At 42.0% G+C, this 22,607-nt stretch overlaps 3 protein-coding genes and 1 non-coding gene across 5 annotated transcripts in view; 2 read left to right on the forward strand and 2 right to left on the reverse strand.

Annotated features, from left to right (window-relative positions):
• LOC145439088 (prostaglandin E synthase 3-like) overlaps positions 1-22,607 on the reverse strand; it is a 62,975-nt gene that overhangs the window by 6,078 nt on the left and 34,290 nt on the right. Inside the window, exon 2 of the mRNA XM_080316564.1 lies at positions 49-135. Within this exon, the coding sequence (XP_080172690.1) occupies positions 49-71 (23 nt within the window). The 5' untranslated portion in view covers positions 72-135. The remainder of the gene's footprint in view (positions 1-48; positions 136-22,607) is intronic.
• LOC145439085 (uncharacterized) lies at positions 6,352-11,747 on the forward strand. The gene is made up of 5 exons (XM_080316562.1): positions 6,352-6,512; positions 7,349-7,498; positions 8,619-8,804; positions 9,108-9,282; positions 11,058-11,747. The coding sequence occupies exons 1-5, from the start codon at positions 6,474-6,476 to the stop codon at positions 11,522-11,524; spliced, it is 1,017 nt and encodes a 338-aa protein (XP_080172688.1). The 5' UTR covers positions 6,352-6,473; the 3' UTR covers positions 11,525-11,747.
• Positions 14,916-22,607, reverse strand: part of LOC145439084 (uncharacterized) — a 28,733-nt gene continuing 21,041 nt past the window's right edge. For both annotated transcript variants that reach the window (XM_080316560.1, XM_080316561.1), the window contains 7 exons: positions 22,250-22,446; positions 21,434-21,609; positions 20,177-20,300; positions 20,033-20,114; positions 19,146-19,377; positions 16,295-17,230; positions 14,916-15,554 (listed from right to left, as the gene is read on the reverse strand). In XM_080316560.1, coding sequence (XP_080172686.1) covers positions 15,250-15,554; positions 16,295-17,230; positions 19,146-19,377; positions 20,033-20,114; positions 20,177-20,300; positions 21,434-21,609; positions 22,250-22,446 — 2,052 coding nt within the window. In that variant the 3' untranslated portion in view covers positions 14,916-15,249. The remainder of the gene's footprint in view (positions 15,555-16,294; positions 17,231-19,145; positions 19,378-20,032; positions 20,115-20,176; positions 20,301-21,433; positions 21,610-22,249; positions 22,447-22,607) is intronic.
• Positions 21,001-21,072, forward strand: Trnae-cuc (transfer RNA glutamic acid (anticodon CUC)). The gene has a single exon. It is a non-coding gene; the product is annotated as a tRNA-Glu (tRNA).

Here is a 22,607-nt window from a genome sequence, read left to right on the forward strand (position 1 = left end):
GGTCGGTATATTCCGGCACGTATATCATACAATATGCATTCTACTTACATCGTTTTGGCTGCGTCTCCCATAATTTTTATATTTTAGGACTGTGGACTTGGATAAATATTTATATTGCTATACTTTTGATTGTCTAGAAAAAATGTGTCAATGCTAATGGAAATTTGTTCAACAGAATGGGTTCAACAAATTCAGCTAAATCTCATTTCAATTACAATGATCTAAGCGAGATTGAATGGCCGACAACCCTCGTCCTCACATGGTATACGACAGTTACCATACTACGCTCACGAGATGGCGGTGTTGCAAAACCTGTGACCAGCGGAACAAAATTATTATGGAAGTCATCGAACCGTTCATAATTTGAATTATTGTTCGTCTGCAAAAGTTTTACATGCCGTCGAAAAACTGAAAACATGGGAAAACAGAACTTGAAATTCACCTACATCGATCTGAAATTCACATAATCCACAAATGCCAGCCTTGGCCTCTCCCAACCAAATTGTTATGCGAAAAGAAGATGTCTAACAAATTGACTACACAGCTTAGTATCGTCTTTAGGTGTTTCCTAATCTAAGGCAGGGCTCGCTAACACGCGGCCAGCAAACTGATTTGAGATATCGGAAGAACGATTGATAAAGCATTCTGAAATGCTTAAATTGAATTCGTAGTTTAAAAATATTGTTGTCGTTGTTCAATACAAGCTATTCTCCGGTATCCAAAATTACTATTCCTCGCGAGCTGATATGGCTTCGGCGATAGTAATAGTATTCCATGGAGGAATGATTAGCTGATATGAATGGCCGTATTTTCTTGACGTGCAGTGGCCCAGACACTGCCTAACTCAGTGGTTCTTAACCTTTTTTTCTCCAGCGCCCCCTTTCAAAAATTGCCTTAGTCTGGCGCCCCCCCCCCCCCCCCCGCCCAATTTTAAGTACTGTAGTAAAAAACAATGGGTAACTGCCTAAGTGGTGAAGTCCGTTTTCGGATTTGGACTTTAGTATTAAAACACTCGACTAACTAACGGTATAATTGTATGTGCTATTTTCGGGATCAAATCCAGGTTGTTATAACAGCCATCGGGTAAGGCCTACGGGCTCATAGAATTTGGTTCGAGATCGCTGTAGACATCCCGAATTCTTCTTTTGTTTTGTTTTATTGCTTTGTGTGAATACTACATCAACTACGAGTGTAGTGGAGATTTCCTCACATTAATTTTAGTCCTGCGCCAAACTCTAAACTTTAACATGAATGCAGGGCCGTAACAGCACTTCGTCAGCCCCCCCCCAAACGTTGGTCTTGGCCCCCCACAGGGTGATAAACCTAACTTATGGGGGGCATCGCCCCCCCAGACCCCCCTCAGGCTCTACGCTTTTTACCGCTACCTGACACCTACATTGGGTGTCCGTTTAGTGTGTCAGCTTTACTCGGCTGACCGCGCGAAGCGCGAAGAAATTTCTATAATTCATGACTGAATCGGTCAATATGATCGGGAATTGCATATATATTGCTATTAGTTTTTACCCTCTCTCTGCTCACGTAATCTGATATACCGGTAGAGCTGAGTGAGGTGTGTTTGAAAAGGTAGGAACCCTCAATAATAGTTAAACATCTCCGGGTGTATACCCGTTGACAGGAACGAAACAGCACTTCGTCAGGCCCCCAAAAAAACTTGAGTCATGGGCTTCCATTAGGTGATAAACCGCCCCCCCCCCATCACGTTGTTCACTTTTACCACGAAGTTATAGTGGTACCGTTTCGTGAGCCAGCGCCATGCGCGAAAATTTTCGATAATTCATGATAAATCGGTCAATAAGATCGGGAATTGCATATATATTGCTATAAATTTCTTGTCCTCTCTACTTATATTTACCGGTATAGCTTAGTGAGGTGTCTTCGAAACTGTAGAGCCCGTAAATAATAATTAAACATATTCGGGCGGGCGTACCTGTTGGTATGACTTGGTTACATGATGTTATTTCGTTACCTCCTGTCTGCTATATCAAAAAATATAGAATCGCCCAAACGTACTAAACTAAAAGTACACACGATTTCAAATTGGTATTTCTTCATTGCCATATAATTTTTCTCTGCGGGATGGTATTTGTCTTCTAAGGTTCAGGTTGCCAAGACATTCGGCGCCAGTCATTCAGGCACCTATGGACAATCACTATGTGTAATTTGTATATATAACGAAGTTTTAGGTCAGTATAAGGGCAGTCCCTTTCGGCAGAAGTTTTCTCGCTGCCGATCGTTCTGGCACACTTCTTGGAGTCGCATATTGCATGGTCTAAGATTTTATACGTCTTGGTTCGTCGTGGCGCGGTAATGGTCAACGCTTATATGCCCATTTCTATAAATGTTGCGTATTTTTTCTTGGGGGAAAAGTACCCAATAATAAAGAAATTTGGCAACTTCAAATCGCGTGCAGCGCGAAAAATTATTGAAAAAGTTGCACAAATTTTCAAAAAATACTCTATAATTTATGCTAATTCAGGAAATAATTTTGGGCCCCCTTCGAGCTCGCCCCCCCCCAATTGGGGGGTTTGGGGTGCGGCAGTTACGGCCCTGCATGAATGGGATAACAACACTAAGCAGTATCATCCTTTGTGATACGATGAAGAAATATTCTGACGATTTATTTAGTATCTCTCAAATACAAGTATATTTAGGTAATTATTTTGGCCAAAAAGCTCCAAAATATCTTTAATGTACAACGGGCATCACTCTCAAAAGCTGCAATGCAGCCTACAGTGCCTTTTCGATTTCGACACGCAGTGTGCTGCAGGACAAAATACCTAGTTTAATTAGTTTTGTGGAAAATAACGCGAGCTATCAGTATAAGTATCAGTTAAATAATATATTTTCATCATTTCAAAACACCACAAATCTGCGATACAATGAAAAGATAGCAGGATGTCGAGAAGCAAGCGTGACGGGAGTGTTATAACGGGGAATTGGCAATCCAAAAGTACTCCAAATTACTTTTACATGAATTAAAACATGATCGCTGGATATTTCGCAATGAGCGCAACGAAAAACGTGATTCCACAGATTTTGTCGAATGTCAGTTTGCAATGAGAACTCAGGGATATATAGGACATTGTTCTACTATATAATCATATGTCCGTTGTAGCCTACACCATCTACTGCGAGGCCATTTTTCTTCAGTGCCCCCCCCCCCCATACCGCCCCCTGAACCCACCGCCCCCCATTTCGCCTCCTGAGCGTTTCCGCCCCCTTCAAAATCCAAATCGCCCCCAGGGGGCGCTGGAGGCAAGGTTAAGAACCACTGGCCTAGCTAAAGCGAGATGCTTATAGAAAACGACTTCGAGCTTTCCCACATGATCAAGCTTTACGATGGGATGGATTCAATGCAAATACCAGCTAATATTCCCAATAGAGATTCTTTAGTCGCTGAAAAGTGTTGTAATGGATCGTGCGCAGCTCATCTCCTGCAATATGGAATCGTAGTATGGGGAAGTGCATGCAAAACATTTTTGTACAGAATTCGAACCCTGCAAAACCATGCGATACGGCTGATCTCATCTGTTCCTTACGTACCAAACTATCGCCTTACTACCGTAAGCACCGAATTTTGCAAGTTGACAAACTATATCGCTTTGAAGTATCAAAAGTCATTCACAAATATTTTTCCAATAGTTTGCCTCCTGTGTTTGAGGACTTTTTCATACCTGCCAAAAATGTCCACTCCCACTACACGAGATCCTCGTCTAAAGGAAATATCTACTTACCCCCACCCAATAGCAACCTAACTAAGAGATCTATCGACTACTCGGGACCTATCATCTGGAATGCATTACCACCACACATCCGTGAATTGCCTTATAATAGATTCAAAAAAGCCCTACTTGATCACCTCTTGTCGTTACAATAACACTGTTGCCCTACCTCGCCCAGACATTGCTTCATTGATCATTTGCTACCATCGTTTAATTTTTCTTCTATTTTATTTTTTTAACTACTGTAACCTTTTTTACAGCCAGACTGCTTCGAGTCAAGTGTACCTGTTTGATGCTGGTGTGATCAGACTAGATGACCTTCACGGTCTTATCGATCATTCCTATCTAACACCGAATACTGTGCAAGCATATTTTCTGTACCACCATCACTGCCGTGTGTTATGTATTTTGGTTGGATGAAAATAAAGACTCTCTCTCTCTCTCTCATATTTCAAAATAGAATGAAAGTGATGATCAATTGATCATGATATTTTTTATTTGTATTTCTTCGCTAAAATACTATTTCTTTTGTGGTAACTATGCCTGTTGCCCATGTTGGAGAGCACAGCGTTGTACTGACGTAAATTTATATAAACGTGGCTGTTATACTGTAAGGTCTATTTTACATCGATATTGAACTCGTGCGGCCCACAGTCTTTACGAAATTTCAAAAGTGATCCGATACCCGTTTTGAGTTGACAACCCCTGATCTAAGGGCTAAGGCTAATTGGTCGCAATTAGGGTTGCATTTAAAACAAAAATCACTTTAAAACATGTTTTTATTGTTTTTTAGCCATTACGTCACGAATATTGAATTGTGACATCACAGTGGATTGGCATTGAAAATTGATAATATAGGGTAAATATGGCTCCTTCGACAAAAAGGGCTACCGATCACTGTCACAAACAGACCAAAAATATTTTGAACCAGGTCTACATCGTTATGCAGCATTTTTACGGTCGGCGGTCATCATCATCATCAGAACACCCTTTCCGTACCAATGATCTATATCTACGAGCAAAAGCTATTGAACCGACGACGATTTGGAGTGTTCCAGTCACCCCACATCGTATACGTCGACTATTTTGGGTGCAAATCGTCCGTAGGCTCATGCTACATGGTTTTTCGGACGAATTTACACAATTATGGTTTGAAAAAAAAACGTATGTTAAAAAAAACGTGTTTCAAACAAAGTGTTTTGAGGGAGAGGGAGATGATATTCTTTTTCGCCTGCACCATCGAGATGCTTTGACGACGGAGCTGCGATACGGCCGTGTGGTCATCCAGTCTGCGCCCCCGTTTTTTTTTCTCCTCCATGCTATCCGTGATTGCTGAGCGCCTATAGCAGGATAGCTGCGGATACCAATTTTCGAGTCTTTGGCATGACCCGGCCGGGGATCGAACCCACGACGCATAACCATTACACCATAGTGTCCTATATGGTGTCGACACAGGCAAATCTCACGCCTCAGTGAAATTGTCACACGTCACAATTTCCATTTGGCTACAGGCAATTCGACAGTCATTTTTGACCGGCTTGCCGAGCATTAAATTTGGTAATACGGTTATCAATCGAAAGCTGACTCTGCACTGATTACGAAAATATAAATTTTATTCCGCTCGTGGCCCTGGAACTCCCACAATCAGCCTCGAATTTTTCATTGTTATGGAGATTGACATTGGGACGCAACAATGCTGTCTGGCTCTTTTTCTCTTGGGCTACTCTCTCGTTTCGCCAGACAGCATTGTTGCGTCCCAATGCCAATCTCCATAACAATGAAAAATTCGAGGCTGATTGTGGGAGTTCCAGGACTACACGCGGAATAAAATTTATATTTTCGTAATCAGTGCAGAGTCAGCTTTCGATTGATACCCGTTTTACCAAATTCAATGCTCGGCAAGTCGGTAAAAATGACCGTCAAATTGTAGCCAAATGGAAATTGTGACGTGATACAATTTCACTGAGGCGTGAGATTTGCCTGTGTCGACACCATATAGGACACTATGATTACACTATCTCGCTCGGAACACCGTTTGTTTTAAATGCAAGTCTAGACGCAATGAATTACAGTCAAATTGTTATTGAGTTCATAATAAACCAGCACTCATAAATTTTTCCATTCATGCATTAGGATTCCGATAATAGTACACATTAGTTGAGTACTTTCCATCGCATTTATTTCAATTTCTTCCATAATGCTTTCCATCATGAAATAATGATCTTACCATTTAACGCATCACCGTAACATTTCAGCGAAATGGGCAAGAGATTATTTCTAAACTAATAGATCCCGCATCCTCCTCACACCCTGCGAGTCAAAGTGAGTTCGTGTGCAAAGCACTACCCACGACGAACAACACCGCGTAGGCCTATACTCGTGACCCAACAATTAGAAGACTTTTTTTCGGAAGGAGCATTCATGGGATGTGTTGGCTAATAAATTATGCACTCGAGCGTGGAAGGTGGAAGTGTAGGTTACGAACCTTGAACCTCGGCGAAGGCTATAAATCTATAATGCAGGTTGTTGATTTTGGACTATTACTGAAACGTGATGTTATTCTCTATGACGTCACAATCATATCCACAAAAAATCTTTTTCCCCGCATTCGCCAGTGCAAGTCGGGTATAGCGTGCTTTTCGAAAAAAGTCAAAGGGGCGTGGGCGGTGTCATGTAAAAATCTTGCGACGATACAGCCCCATACTGGGAGCGCTAGAGTGAAAATATTTCATGATGATGCTCCATTCAGTAAGAAGGCGGCTACGCCAGGTAATTATCCGAAATTGTGTCTTTATACAATCTAGCAGTATAATTAGGTGAAGGAAATAGTATTTTGAAATCCCATCTCATTAGTATAGGTTTTACATCAGGTATAATATGATTCTGCGATTGTATTATACATCAAGTTATTCCATTATCAGCCTGGGAACGAGTAATTGGAAGTTGGTTTACTCAGTATAGTGCCTACAAATGTTAGTGTTTATGCGCTTATCAATAGCGCTATTGTCGCACGATAAGTTGTGGGACTCTTTCAGTCAACGCTTGTCGACGGCTAGTTTCCATCAAACAAAGCACTTGTCATTTACCCTAACGCCAGGTTTACAAGCGTAGCGCAATAATGGAAATCTGTAGTGGGAATTCTGAAGCTATCGTGTTGTCATGTATCGAGTTGGTTCGCTGAAGTGTGGTTTATACCGTCGTATTTCTTAATGATTCCGACGCCAACTATACTGAGGTATCAGGAGAAGCGCCGATCTTTGGATTGGATTTAATTGTAAAACAGACAAACCAGCGTTTAGTAGCGATTGCGATATATTTTACTCCTAAAATGTCTTCATAATCGCTCTCACTATATATAGTGAATTTTCATCTCAGTTCTTAGTTAGGATTGAATAATTGACAGATCTGATAGTAATGGAGGTACCATTTTAAGGCCTATATTAGTAAACGTAAGCTAATACAAACTAGGTATTTTTATGGAGGAAAATGCATTTGCACATATCATAGTTAAGTCCAATTTAGCAGGGTTATATTCTGCCCATTACTGAAATAAGTGCGGATGAGCGCGTAGAAACGATACCTAATCACATAAGCACCCTGCGCAGACTCTGATGGAAGACTCACGACAGAATCTCATTAGTCTTCAAAGAAGATTGAAGTATTTGACGCAGCAGCAATTCACATTCATCGCGGCTTTGGACAGATGCCGACAACAGAATTTCGAGCCCTCGAAATCGATATCTACAGTGTCTCAAGTGAGTATTGCAGAGATATGGGGTAGAGTCTCTGTAGATACTGAGACAGACATGAGACATGCTATAGTGTTCTGAGACCAAACGCCGCAGCGGTTCGCAGCATACATAGCTACGTTGCGAATATAGATGATCCAAGTATATGCATGACTCCCAAGAGACTTTGCATATGACCGGATTGCGATAAAGTTAAACACTTTTCATGGCTTGCTATTGTTTCGTTTTGGAAAAATTGAATCCGTCATCGACTGAGCATCGCCCGGGAGTTTGGTATGCACATTGCACATGCACAGCTATACAATTGTAACGGTCATTGGTGATTTCTGAGTCCACAGGTGACAATAGGATCGCATTTAAAACAAACGGTGTTTTAAAACACTTTGTTTAAGATATGTTTTAAACAAAGGCATTTTTTAAAAGAAAAATTGTGTTTTTTAAGTTTTAAAATTCTGCCATAATTGTGTAAATACCAAAAAACATGTTGTATGAGCCTACTTACAATTGCCATCCGATATAGTTGACGTATATCGATATGGGATGGTTGGAACCCTCAAAATATAGTGGGTTCAACGGCAATAGTACAAATATTTCGTCAAAGGAGCTATATTTACCCTATATCTTCAATTGTCAATGTCAATCCACTATGACGTCACAATTGAATATTCGTGACGTCATGGCTTAGAAGAAAAAACAATAAAAACATGTTTTAAACAAGGGCCTTGTTTTAAACATTTTTGTTTTAAATTGATTTTTGTTTTAAATGCAACCCTAGGTGACATGTACTATTTTTTTGGTTTTTAAACAACAGCAACAACAACAACGTTGTACACTATACATGTACTGTACAATGTACTTGTACATTCAGGCGTTGTCAATACCATTATGGGATCGAGTTATATAACGGTAGTAAGGTTCAAAGTTATGGTTTTTGTACATGTCATCAACTGTCGGTTGTCGGATGATATTTCCAAACTCACACTGTTCTGTATAAGAACTTTATAGACTTTATCAATTTAGAACTTTCTCAATGAAGGGTTAGGGGCAGGATAGGGCATATACAGCTTCATAAACGCTTATTGATGTTCCAACAAAAGTCACAGAGAAACGAACAATTCTCATCAAGGTACAACACTACAACGATGCCGTCACGGATAACGCAACGGACAAGCGAATATTTGCAATATTCTTGTCTTTGATCTACGACTTGGACGGGTTCAGACGAAGTTTGGAGAAGCTGGCCGGCAAAAGCATCGATGGCAAGCTACAACAGGTGTTTCGCATGTGGAAGAAATCATTACATCCTAGGCAGGTTCGTATTTATGTAGTCTCTTCCGTGCATCTGGCCCACCCTACGCTACCTATCCAAGGCCATGTGCGCATTTTGAAAGACTTTAACTAAGTATATGTAGGCTGAACTATTGTTGTAATTTATTGCCTCGTTATCTAAAGAATGTATAATTGATATTGATGAAGGCACTGGAAGCGTGTCGGTAATTAATACGCAACACAAAAAGCAATGGCCACCTGGTCAATACGTGAAACTTAAGAAATGAATCATTGTTGTTTTTCCTTGGTTAAGTGCTACGAACAGGATGTTTCGATATAATTCCAGGACATATCGAACGTCAGAGCCCGTTTTCCAAACGATCAGATCAACCACTTGAGCTGCAACGAAGCCAAGAACCACTTTGGCGGCATAGTCAGCCTGGCGCCGTTCGCCGTTGACTGCGCGCAGGAAGCTGTCGAGCGTCTGGAGGCGTTGTCCAGCTCTTACGATATTGTTCCGCGTGAGTACATCACAATAGACTAGACGTCCCATCACGTGATCATAACAATGTGTAGATTTCAAGCGACATAGCAACAACGAAGTGCCCGCTGTGGCACTGCCACAGCGAATATATATCCAGCAGACCGTCTTCATATCTGGGCAGATATATACATGGACGTGTTTCGTGTTTACGCTATATGCTAGGGCTGCCATACGTCCGGATTTCCCCGGACATGCCCAGAATTTCCCTGTTCTAGCTGCAATATGACTAATTGTCCGGAATTTTGAAGGCTTGAAGTAGGCTAAAAAAATCGTAAATCAACTCAAACAATACTATTTATTTGAAATTTTTTTTGGTCGAATAAAACAAAATTATGTCATTATTGCACGGGTAGCCTATGTATGTGAACGTTACCCATACTGCATTTCATGGTTTGACGAATAAAAGAATTCTCGCTTAGCTCTGCGCGCGTGTCACCAATGTTTATCGTTGATCTTAGTATGGGGATCACCACCCTCGCCAAAAATGCAAAATAGATAAAATTAACCATCATTTACTGAAATAAGTCTGGGTCACAATTTGAAAACGGTATTTTCCTTGGAGTCGGTTAAGGCCGTTTAGATCAGGGGGTGTCAAACATCCGGCCCGCCAGACGATTTAATCCGGCCCGCGAAGCAATTTTCAGTAGATTGTATAATGTTGGTATTATCCGCATATTTGTAATTATAATGTTGAGATTTTTTTGTGGGATAGGCTACGTACTTCCATCACAGGAAATTTTGATCATGTTCGTAGGCCACGCCAGAACCACCCGGCTGCGGTGTTGCGCTGATTAACCGAATCACTATTCAATTCAAATTTCAACGTCCGCATTTACAGTCAAATCTTTTGTATCTCACAACGCATATGTGGGGTTAACGCCAGATTACGACTAAAAGGGAAGCATAGAAATATGCCAACTTATATCGTCGTTAGCGCCTCTGTTTTAGCGGTTCATAACTCTGTTCGGTCAGCCCATCACAGCACATTTTGTCAATTCCATTGTGCACGAATAAAGGTATGCTAAAATAGAACCCCTATGATCCGTGATAAGATATAATGCAATATACTACTATGCAGATATGCGTGATAATAAAGTATTCATGTGGAAATCGAGTACATGAGGGGGAGGAGACAATTTGGAATAAGTTGTGAGTCCGGACCGCGAGCGATTTGAAGGTTTGAATTGGGGCCCTTTCGGTCATTCTTCGTGGCAATTTCGCTCGGAAAAGTGATGCGAGCATACCCTAAAACTATTTTCTTTTTTACAAAACCCAAAGTGTAAAAAGCGAGTATAGCTTTGCCTAAATACTGATCATTAGGCTACAAGTGCAAGTAACGCTAAAGACATAAGCATCTGAGTAAGCAGTGCAAGTAGCTATAAAACCTACTTAAGTACTATGAAAAAGTACCTAATTACTGACCGCCTCGTGCAGATTGGATCCTGCGTCACCAAAACAGAGTGCGACACACCCCATGTATGTGGTATGTATCTGAGGGTGGACTTTCTACGTAAATTTATTTTCCTTCTCTCTCTCCCCCTCTCTCGCTCCCCCTTCCTCTCTATCTCTCTCTCTCCCGCGGAAAATATGAAAATGTGCAAATTAATATGACGTTTTCAACCACTTCTTGAACTTGAGAAAATGGACCATAAATATACGTAGTTGAAGTATTAAATGTAAATTAAAACTTGCGTGACTATATATTGAGAAAAAGTGCACACTGTTACTAAACGTCTCTCATGCAATCCGCAGCGAGTTACGGGTACGGCGAGGAAGCACCAGGCCAACATCGGCTGCGATTCCGGCCACATTCCGCTAAACCGCGCTCGACCACGCCTAGTTGTGACATGCCGCCAGAAGGCGACGGAAGACGGATCACCACGCCGATTCCCAGAAGGCCGCAATCGTCCTGCCAGTCGAGAAGATCATCTTCATCTCTCTCCCAGGCCTCGTCTCGCCGTTCGACGCGTCCCCAGTCCTGTAAACCATCAAGACCCGTGTCTGCGCACCCGACGACCTACGTGTCACAAGCAGTTCAGACGACGAATTCGATGGCCGCTGGCGAGAAACCTGGCAAGGCTGTTCAGACCCCCAATTACCTGGGCAGCACTTTGAAGCCGGACTTAAACTGGGCACATCAGACCGTATCGGAATCTGAAATGAGAAAAATGCTGAAGAGCAGAGGGAGCGTCGCGTCGAAGCCAGGATGGAGGCCCTGAGTCTGCTTCTTGTATTCTGTGACTGTATAGCTGTGTCCGTTATTTGTAGAATATGAACTATTTTCTTATACCACGTGACTTTTTGCGCTTATATACAATGGTCCAACGATACCTTCGACCGTGGTTCATAAAATTCGCTCAGTATGTTAAAATCGGTAATGGAGCTTTTTGTTCACTGATGCAAATCAAGAGTGACATAAATGGCAATTGCTGTTTTATTTCACACTTGGATTCGCGAGTTTTCTCTTGGAAGAGATTAGATCAGTTCTTTTGCAGAACTGGGTTGGTATGTCTGGTTGTATTTAATGATCCGCCAGTACTGTCAGTTTTAGAGAATTACTCTGAGCACTTTTAAAGCTGGAGCCATAGTCGAAATATTTCTTGAGATCAATCGCACGCGAATCATGTATTGATTCGTTTATATCGTCGTTGAAAGGCTATGGGATCGTATATATCAGGGGTCGGCAGCCTCCGGCACGCGTGCCATTTGTGGCATGCGGAATGAATTTTCAATGGCGCGCCGAATGATTTGACGAACACGACAAATTATAACCTTGTTTTTTTTGCAAAACATGTAACATATGTAATGTTTTCGAAATGAAAAAAAAAGCTCGTATAGACGACGGGGTGGTGCACGACGATTAGAGTAGTCCAATACGAATCCAGTATCAAATACAATTATTTGAGTCTCTAGTGAGAGACTATTTTGTCGTGCGCACAAATTGTACACCCCCGGACACTAAGATGTATTTTATCCCTGAAAATTATAATTTTGTTATCGCCATACGAATTATAGGAGTCTTGAAACCACGATAGGTCGTATCTAGGGTTGCATTTGAAACAAAAATCAATTTCAAACAAACATGTTTATACATATGGTACTTGTGGAAACATGTCTTTTAACCATGGCGTCGCGAACATTCAATTGTGACGTCACAGTAGACTAATATTGACAATTGAAAATTAGGGTAAATATGCCTCATTTGTCGAAAAGAGCTTCCGACCTATGTCTTACGGACCAAAATATATTTCTTGACTGGGTCTATATTACTGTATCATTTTGACGGCCGGCGGTCATCATCATCATCAGAACAGGCATTCCGTACCAATTATCCAAAACTCTGTTGAGCCGACAACGATTTCTAGGGTTCCAGCCATTCCATACCAGTGGGGAACGGTCCGTCGGCTCATATACCACATATTTTTTCGAAAATATTCATACAAGTATGACATAATTTTACAGACTTTGTAGAAAAAAAACATTTTTGTTCATTTAAAAATGGAATGTTTTAAAACACTGTTCAAAATATGTTGAAAACTGTTAAAACGTGTTTTGAGTAAAGTGTTGTAATGCATTATTGTTTTAAATGCAACCCTAAAAAACAATCGGTGGTATACTCCGCATATGGAACGAATATATATTATATATACAAGGAAAATAAATGATTTACCTTGTGGTTTCGGGAGACTCCACGGTCAACACAGTACACTTACACTATCTGTCATGAGCTATACTGTAGTTGGTTGATCAGATAGACTGATCGACTATTGCGTTCCGTTGAAACGTCAACAACGTTACAAACCTTTGGTGGAACACTGACTGACAGTTGAAAGATGAGGTTACTTATGGTAAAATGAAGTAAAGTTTTAGCTCTGCGACTGCGACCATAGCCTACACCGATGTTATTGTCACGGGATCATCGGAAAATTGCCTAATTTTATGAATTTTGTATGACTTTTGCCGCGCTTAGGATAGGTCGCAAATCTACGGAGTGGAAACTGCTTACGGTGGCCATAATTCGTGTATGACTTTACAGAAAACACACCTTCAACGGCAATGTTCCCTCTAATTTTTGACAAGTCTGCGCACACTCATCAACTCACTGCGCAGACCCTTGGACAACAGTGGATAACAACTAAAAAAGGATCATCACTTCGGATTTTTTGTGCGCAACTTAGATTTTCTGTGCGCAACTTAGATTTTCTGTGCGCAGAGACCTTGTCAGCACTGCGCAATTGCACACGTGCGCCGCTTAGAGGGAACATTGCCTATAGGTGTACGCATGATCATAATACGAAATTTCTGTGAAGAACTGATCAATTCGCGGAATTGTCACAATGCCTTTGTTTATGGTGTATAATCCAGGCTCAAACGAAGCTATTTATGATCAAGTTGAACAGGCATTGTTGTATTTTGGGGTCGAATGAACGACAGATGCACTTCAGCTGTTCCTCACCTGTATGAGGTCATAACGAGAGTGGTATTCGATTTCTCGTTTTACGTCTCAAAGTTGAATGCGGGACGCAAAATCGAATCACCTAGGTGGGCCGACTCGATTTTGCCTACCTCGGCAAATGATGCTGTAGAAGCCCGAGTGCTGCAGTATACCTTGTGAGTAGGGCTGGGCAAAATCGAGTACCTGAGTGATTCGATTCTGAATCACGTAATATGCTTCGAGTCGAGTCGAGTAATCGAGTATCACTCATTATGACGTCACAACAGGATGTACCATGTCGAAGTCCAAATATGAACCTTTTATGCCACCACAAAGAACGTAATGCCTGATATCCATCACATTAAAGACACTTTGGTATTTTTTCGACCATACCGATTTCATTGCACTTCTTAACAATGTTGGTGGATGATAATGACTTCGGAAATGTGTTATTTCCAGTAACGTTCGTAGCTTTAAACTGTGCCTGGTATGCTGAAACACGGCTAATCAAGGTTTCACGGCTTCCTCAGTGGAAAATAGTATCAAAACTATAATTCTCGTCAGTAAATTAACTTTGAGTTGCGAGGACCGTATAATTTCAGTACTCGAAAAAATCGTCTTTTACTACTCGACTCGAATCATTAAAATTACTACTCGATTCAGATTCGAGTACTCGAATCATTTTGCCCAGCCCTACTTGTGAGTCGTGGTCTCTGTGGTTATGAAATCCGCACGTGAGTTATTTCATGTAATCATAAGAGTGACTCTTTTTAGTGGGTTGGACATCGTATCAGCCGGTCGCATTTGCAATCAGAATACTGGGCCGCTATAATATGATATTCCTCCGGCGTAAAGTTACGGCGAGCAATAATCGAGATATTTTAAATCACAGTAACAGCTACTGAATATTCATTTAGCGATGTTCTATAACACTATAATATTTCAAAACTTGTTTGTGGTATGGTCATTGGTCAGAATGGTCACTATCGCTTGTCCACAATAACTAGTGCACCCATATTTCGGTATTGTGAGTCTGTGATCTTCCAAAATCCACTAAAATAGAACGCGTCTAAACGTCAATATAGTTAGTGAAACAATATGAAAAGCTCCATTTCAGGTGGCAATGAATGCAGCTAAACTTACCCCACCCATATCAAATCCGTACTAAAAACAGCAACACCACACATTCATATATATTCCAAACATGCTTCAGAAACCATGATAAATTCTTTCCTATATATCTTACCCATTAACGAGCTTTATTATTAATATATATTACAATAGCAACAAGTAATAATTATCTGTAAGTATTGTACAACAGAGTCAAGAGTGATGCTCACAAACCATAATAGTCGTAAAAACAAGTTTTGCAAAAGCACAGTGTGGACTTGTAATGAACAACACAAGCGTACAGTAGATCATACATATTTATTAAAGGTATTCCCATCTTCTCTCTAGTAAAATATTTAAAACAACCGTTTTCACGTCATCGTTTCAAAATTCTTTGCATCACATATTCACCGTTACCCGAGTAACGCCTCTAACATCGACGTCATCGTCGGATAGTTCTTCATCGGTTACTCCAGCGTGCCCGTTGTCAACTTCCGTGAACTTGTCGTTATCGAGTTTATGACCTTTCAATGACCTCTCCGTGGTGTTCGGTGTGTTCGGCGGAGGTTGAGAGCTTTCTAAAGCAGCCCTTTCTTCAGTATCGAGCCCATTGCTCTGCGGATCTCTATGGTTCTCGGAGGAGGATTCCTTGATGGCTTGTTCGCTACTTCGCTGTGCCGTGTGGGGCATGGTGGCTTCTTCATCTATACAAAGTTATTGCGATAAATAAGGGACGGTTTGTAGTATATATGAACAAAAGCCAACAAAATATGTCTGGATAGTTGATGGTATGAAAGAATAACATCGAAGAAGACAGTGACATCGGGAACTATAGGCCGAGGTGGATGCCAGTTCAAGAGACCCCAACTGGTTGGTCGTTCGGCATCCCCATATCTGTTCATTACATCGCATTGTGTGTTTTGTATATTGCATTGTATGTGTGTGTCTTGAGCAGAAGAAAATATAATATGTCGATTGATTGATTGATTTCAATCAAGATTGATTGTATGACTTCGCATTCATGTAAATCAATTACTAAGCCTTGCTTGTGTGGTTCAATTCATCTACCTCCCCCTTCTCAACGCGGCTGGGAGGTTCAGAAGGCTTTGGGAAGTAGATTTTTCAATAACTTGAAAACTGGCCCGATTTTGACACCGAGTCACGAGTAATTTCCGGTTTCTAATAAGTCGAGTTCGAGTCAAGTTATTTAGGACAGTGACGCGAGTCTGGTAAAGTCATTAAAGCGAGACTTTGAGTCACCTCAACACTGAAATAGGACTACTTATTTACCATGGCCCAATTGGGGATCATTGATTACGTGCCTCTGCCCCCATCTCTAAATTGGTTGGTCACGTTCTGCGTCGTCGCATGCATCAGCATTCATCATAATATACGGAAGTTAATATGAAACCCTCTCATATGTCGAATACAAGTGCCCAGTTACCTTGCTTTATCGACCTGCTGCTCCACTGTGTCCCAGAATCTTGCACCGAAATATCCGGATGCGCAGAAGACGGACGGACAGTCGACTGTGTATCGACGGTAAGGTCCTGAGACACCGTCGCGTCCGTCGCTTCCGCCTGCGTTTCCCTCTCTGAAGGCGGCACGCTCGGAACGTTGACCGTGATGTCGCTTTTCTGCGAGCTGTGCGACTTGGCTGATGTCAAATGCGACCTACCCGGGCTCTTCAGCACGCCCAAGTCTCTGTAGATGTTGTGGATATTTTTGTCGATGTTCAGCCTGACTTGATCGCCTTTAACGCCAAGTCCAAACGGGCCTGGTCGGCGATTGCCATCCTGAGACACCATAGTCAGTCCTGATCGTCTGCCGGCCTGCGTAGTAAACGGCGATATGTTCGGCGACTGCAAAGACGGAGTGGGTTGGCAAGAAGCGAGATTCTTTCTCACAGAGCGTGGCAAAACGAGAGAACCACCCTTTCCCGAGCTTCCACCCAAACCACGGCCCACGATTCCTTTCTCGTCTATCTGATCGACGCGTTGCTCCGCACTCTGAGCTGCCAATTCGTGCATGTAACTATCGTACATCTTGTTTCCCGTTAAAGAACTCCTGTCGCTTTCCATTACTGGGCGATCGCGGATTTGCAAGGATTGCGTTATTTGAATGAAGTCCGCTGTTTTCATTGCAGTAGCCGTTGGAGAATTGGGAGCTCGCAATTGGAGAGACGGTACTGTGAGACTGGTATCGGGATTTTCGCTGGGCGCCGGTACTGAAAGCTTGTACGGGGATTTAGCTGTTTTTGGTCCGATGCCGTTGTGGTGCAACAGTGGCGCGCGGCTGGTTTTGGGACGGTTTTCAACGTGTTCGGAGGCGTTTAGACTCGATCGGTTCGGGGGTTTGACTCCTAATTGGTTGGGTGACCCTGAAACGAGTGGAAGTCGATTACTTAATCAATATTATAATTCTTATCACATACAATAATATATGAGCGGTAAAAGAAACACAAAAGCAGAGGTTTAGTCAGGAACGAAGTACTTCTAACTTCTCTGAGTACTCAAGTGGGCTGCTCTGGTTCAAATATCCACGGTCTGGGAAATACTAATTTGCCTATAGTTGTGCTGCTTACTCAAGTGGTAACAATTTTAAACTGCTTTTACTTCTAATTGACACTTCCAATTACTTTTTACACTTTTGATTTTGTGAAGTGGAAAGTATCCGAATATTTTTCGGTATCGCGAAAAATACTGTAAATTCTGAAATTCTTATCCAGGATTAGGAAAAATCAACAGCTAAATTTAAACATTATGATTTTATCAGATGAATTCCTCTCATACAAATACTATATTATTGAACGCTGCAGAAATTTTATGAATTTGTATGACTTTGCTGGGTGAACCCAGGTTGAATAGATCCCTATAAATCGCAAATCTACGGGTGTAGGCTACACATGGTTGGACTATCGGATCGTGAAGTTAAATTAAGATTAAATATCCCTATAAGGGTGTATAGGGTGTTTTTGCTTATACCATCTTCGTAGTTGTTGGCATGCACTGTGTACATTATTAATTTACAGTGTCGCATTTCCTCAACTAACATAAGTTGCATTTACGGAGTCCCGAAATAGCCACATGTCCGATGATTATCCAGCTCTCAGCAGTAATCACAGATGGTCTAGGGGTCAGGATTCCTAGCTCTCACCCAGGCTGCTTGGGGTCGATTTACGGTCTGGGCATACCCTTTTTCTCTTAGATATTTTAACTACGATCAGCAATACGTGAATTCAAATTGGGCAGCACTGGCGGATCCCGGATAGTGTAATTGCTTATAGTATAAAAAAGTAGCCTATAGAAGTTTTTTTCCGTTCTGCAACTATATAACCTACCTGGCTATAGTTACGGTTATGAGATATATATCGAAAACTGTCCAGTTAGTAGAACTTAGCTGGGTGGAGATGGGCCGAAGTACGCCCCTATGGACATCAATTCCACGGGGTGGAAATTGCTCACGCTAGCCTAATAGTGAGGGTGAATTTAGAGAAAACACCCCTCTAGAGGTGTAGGGATGTTTTTGCTTCTAACATGTCTGGAGGCCTGGTTGTGTTGTGTGAAGCTTCATATTACAGTGTTCGAAGTTGTTTTACTGAATGTTGGAAATAGAGATCTGCGCGATTATGATCCCGCTGATGCTCGCAATGACAGATGGTCTAGGAGTCAGGATTCCTGGCTTTCACCCAGGCTGCCCCGGTTTGTGAAATTATTGCTATTTTATGAACATACCTGAATAAAAATCATAAAAAAACGGTTCGATTCCCGGTCTGGGAATACTTCTCGTCTTAAATACGAATACGATCAAAAATGCACACTGGCGCACGAGCAGCTCAGATAAAAGACCCCGTACGGATACTGATATTAAGTACATGCTTTTCTCATCGTTTTTTTAAGATCAACAATACCTAAATTAAGATTCGACAGCTCATTGGCAGATCGTATGGAAGGCTCGGTACGGTTACTGACCAAAATACCTGACAATATCAAGTTTCTTGGACGCTTTGCACAATTAAACATCAACACACCGAGCAGTACAGAAGCAGAACTTACGACGGAACACGGCCCATGTTCCATCGTGAGCATTTTATATCATTTAATGCCTCACCGATAATGACCCGATAATGAAATTTCTACTTCCACTCGTAATTACGTAGCAGTTTGCGGCGCTACTGATTAGTAAAACTGACCACTCCGATCACATCCACCCGGGATCGAAAATGGTATGGTATGCATGCAATGAGTATTAAAAGTACACGAACGTAGCTCAACTCAGAACAATCAAACGCTCACCCTTGGCGTCATCGTATACGAAAACAGATATAGGCCTTGAGCTCCAAGTCGCGGCTTGAGGATGCGTCTCGCCAGCGCCGTCATCTTTGTCTCCCGAGCACTTTGTATCGGTGATTAAGCCTGTCAATGAAGTCCTCGGGGCCGTACCGTTTGCGAGTTGAGCTTGAATGTACGGCGTGGTCGGGGTGTTGTAAGGTGAGGTGAGGTCGCTGGACTTCAAATCAGTAAACCGCTAAAAATACCGGTAGGTACCGTCTTTGTGAGAGTAGAATTGCGTGAGATTGTATAGGCCCACACTTGCAATATATATTATACAAAGTCAACATACAAAGTATACAAGGTCCTATATGCAATAGACTCAGTGAGTTACAACTACACGAGTGAAAAGTTTTCACCAAAGAATCACTACAAAGCATGCCAGACCCGAGCATTCGCTAAATTTACACATGAATCAAGTACACTCCTCAACCTCTATATACTCAAGCACTATACCTTGAAAGAGTATATGGGGTCTTCGGTTTTTTATAATTTCCAGTCACAAATGATCTTGTCTCAAATGATCAGAAACAGTTATTGGATGTGTAATGTATATTAAAATTTCCAAGCTTGAATATTTCCAACATATAGAGCTACCGAACTATAATATAAGATATTGTGCTATGAGAAATTGAGCATTCATATATGGAACTGCGGCTGTGACTGGACAGTATGCTTACTTATACGCAGAGGTGGTCAGTAACGGAGTGCTTTTTCAAAGTACGCGTGTTGCCTACTTGCGCTACGTTCATTCATCTACTGACAATTCTATACTTGAGTACCAGCGATCGCTATTTTGACCACCTCCGCATATACAATGATTGTGGCTATATACCGTGGACCAAACATACCTGCGACGAATGCAGAATCGATTCCCCGGCAGAGTCCACATCAAGTCGGGTGAAATCCAGCGATTCGATTGGCTGTTTAGTTCTATAGAAAAAGTATATCCGATCCATCTCAGTTCGCGCCATTTTGCGATTACAACCTCATACCCTTCGTCCGCCGATTCGGTCGCTGTCACTTCTGCACTCTGTTTCCTTTGTGATTCAGAAGAAGGGACTATCTGGTTTTCAGTTTCTGACCTCGCAGCGTTATCTTCGACTCCGTTTTCGCGAACTGGAATCATTTGCGGGAATTGTTAAATACGCAGGATTCTACACGGAAGCGTATTTATGCGGAAAGAAATGCAATTGAAGTTTTTCTCCGCATCATTATAGGATGATTAGATTTGCGACGAAAATAAATCATTTTCCCTTGTGTTTCGGTAGAGTCCATAGTCATTGGTCAACACAGTCCACTTGAATACACTATCGATTCTATACTATTCTGTTGCCGGTTAATCCGATGGGCTATTGCGTTTCGTTTGAAAAGTGAACAACGTTTCGAAGGTTTGGTGGAATACAGGGCACTTTTAATGAAAGTTGGGGTTAGTTCTGGTAAAACAAAGCATACAAGTTTTCCGCTCTGCAACTATCGAATATACTCTGTTTTTTTTTCATGGCCAATTATAATAATAATACTGTATCATTGAAAACTGCTGAAATTTTATGAATTTTGTATGAGTTTGCTGGGTCGAACTTTGAAATATACCTCGATAGGCCTCAAATATACGAGGTGAAAATTGCACACGGCCGCAATATCGCGAAGTTGAATTGAGAGAAAAACACCCCCATGAGGGTGTATAGGGTGTTTTGCTTATACCATCTTTGGATGTGTGGATGTGCACTGTGCATGTTATAATGGAAGTTATATTTACCGAATGCCGAAATGGGCAATTCGCGGTTGATTTTCCCCCTCACGACATTGACGACAGTAATCCCTGATGGTCTAGGGGACAGGATTCCTGGCTCTCACCCAGGCGGCCCGGGTTCGATTCCCGGTCTGGGAACGCTTTTCTCGTCATTTTTCAAATACGATCAACAATATAGACTTCACATGCACACTAGCAGGTCAGATAAAAGACCCCGTACCGATACTGGTCTGAAAGTGTCCGTTCCTCACCTTTTTTTGCGATCAACAATACCTAAATTAAGATTCGGTAGCACATTGGCAGATCGCATGAAAGACACGGTACGGTTACTGATCGCAATATCCGATAATACCAAATTTCTTGGACGCTTTCATTACGGCACTCGCTGCACAATTATACATCAACTACACACCGAGCAGTACAAAAGCAGAACTTACGACGGAACACGGTGCGTATTCCACCGTGGGCACTGGGCATTCTATTTCTGTTAATACCTTACCGATAATGACCCGATCCCGGCTTATTCTGTGAGTCAGCGTTCGCGCGGGAACAATCATGGAGGGGAACGAGTCTGGAGTGACTTGCAACAAGTCGGCGAGATCCATTATTTTCCGCCCGCGAGAACTGGAAGCTGATGTCTGCCTGCTATTATCAGCGGACTGCGTTCTGTCCGATCTAAATCAGAGTGATCCGAATTATCACAAAGCGTCAAATCCAAAGGCTTGCGTATTTTGCGTAGTTAGCAAATGAGGTGGTGGAATACAAGGCGTATAAGAGATCCGTGTTCAACGTGGATTTACACATAGTCAGAAGTATCGTCATCGAGGGGACTGATTTCATATTGCAGATCCAGTACGACACAAATTAAAAAATTAAGGCAGGGCAAAATCGAGAATCAATCATTATAAGGTCATAATAGTATGGGTGATGTTGAAGGTTCTAACTCTGATATGCACATTTTATGCGACCACAAAGCAATTAATGCCAATTTTGCGCCAGCTCCACTAACATACGGAGCTTTGTACTATATGTTTTGGGTGCTGTGATACAACCAATTGAGGTTGCGAGGCTTTACAATCGCTGTCGTTTATCAGCAGCCCGCCGGTTCATTCAACCGGTTCATTCAACTGACAGGAACGCGTTTTCGCATTATGATGCAGCAACAGATAACATCGCACATACCAATAACTTGATTCACAACTCGGGACACCTCGGGTCGCGCGTAACCTCTACCGCGACTTTACGCGTCCCGATTAACATTTTAATCGGACGATTAGTATTCTCACGGATCAGCTAACTTTATGCGCCAGCATACCTGACCGATCTCGGCGTCGACATAGGAGGCTTGTAGCCTCTCGTGGAATCGATGCTGAAATTGACAGAGTGCGCAGAACGTGCCGACTTCCTCTTGTCCAGAACAATCGGATACTTGAACGAGGAATTGAGCGTCGCGGAAGGTAAAAAGTTCCGTTTTCCGTGATTGTAAACGACCGGAAGGGCCGACGAGTCACACTGCAGCGAAAAGGCAAGTGATCACAGCATTGACGGATGTAGTAGACCTACTTTCGCAAGGTGTGATGCTGAATGGTGAGGAACTTGAGGGTGATCGGCCGTGACCAGGTGGCGCGAAAGGGGTCAAATGGTCCATATTTTCGACGTGGACATTATTAGCT

This window comes from Botryllus schlosseri, chromosome 5 (assembly GCF_051294905.1).
Source record: "Botryllus schlosseri isolate E-star chromosome 5, Bs_hap1, whole genome shotgun sequence".
NCBI classification, from domain to species: Eukaryota; Metazoa; Chordata; class Ascidiacea; order Stolidobranchia; family Styelidae; genus Botryllus; species Botryllus schlosseri.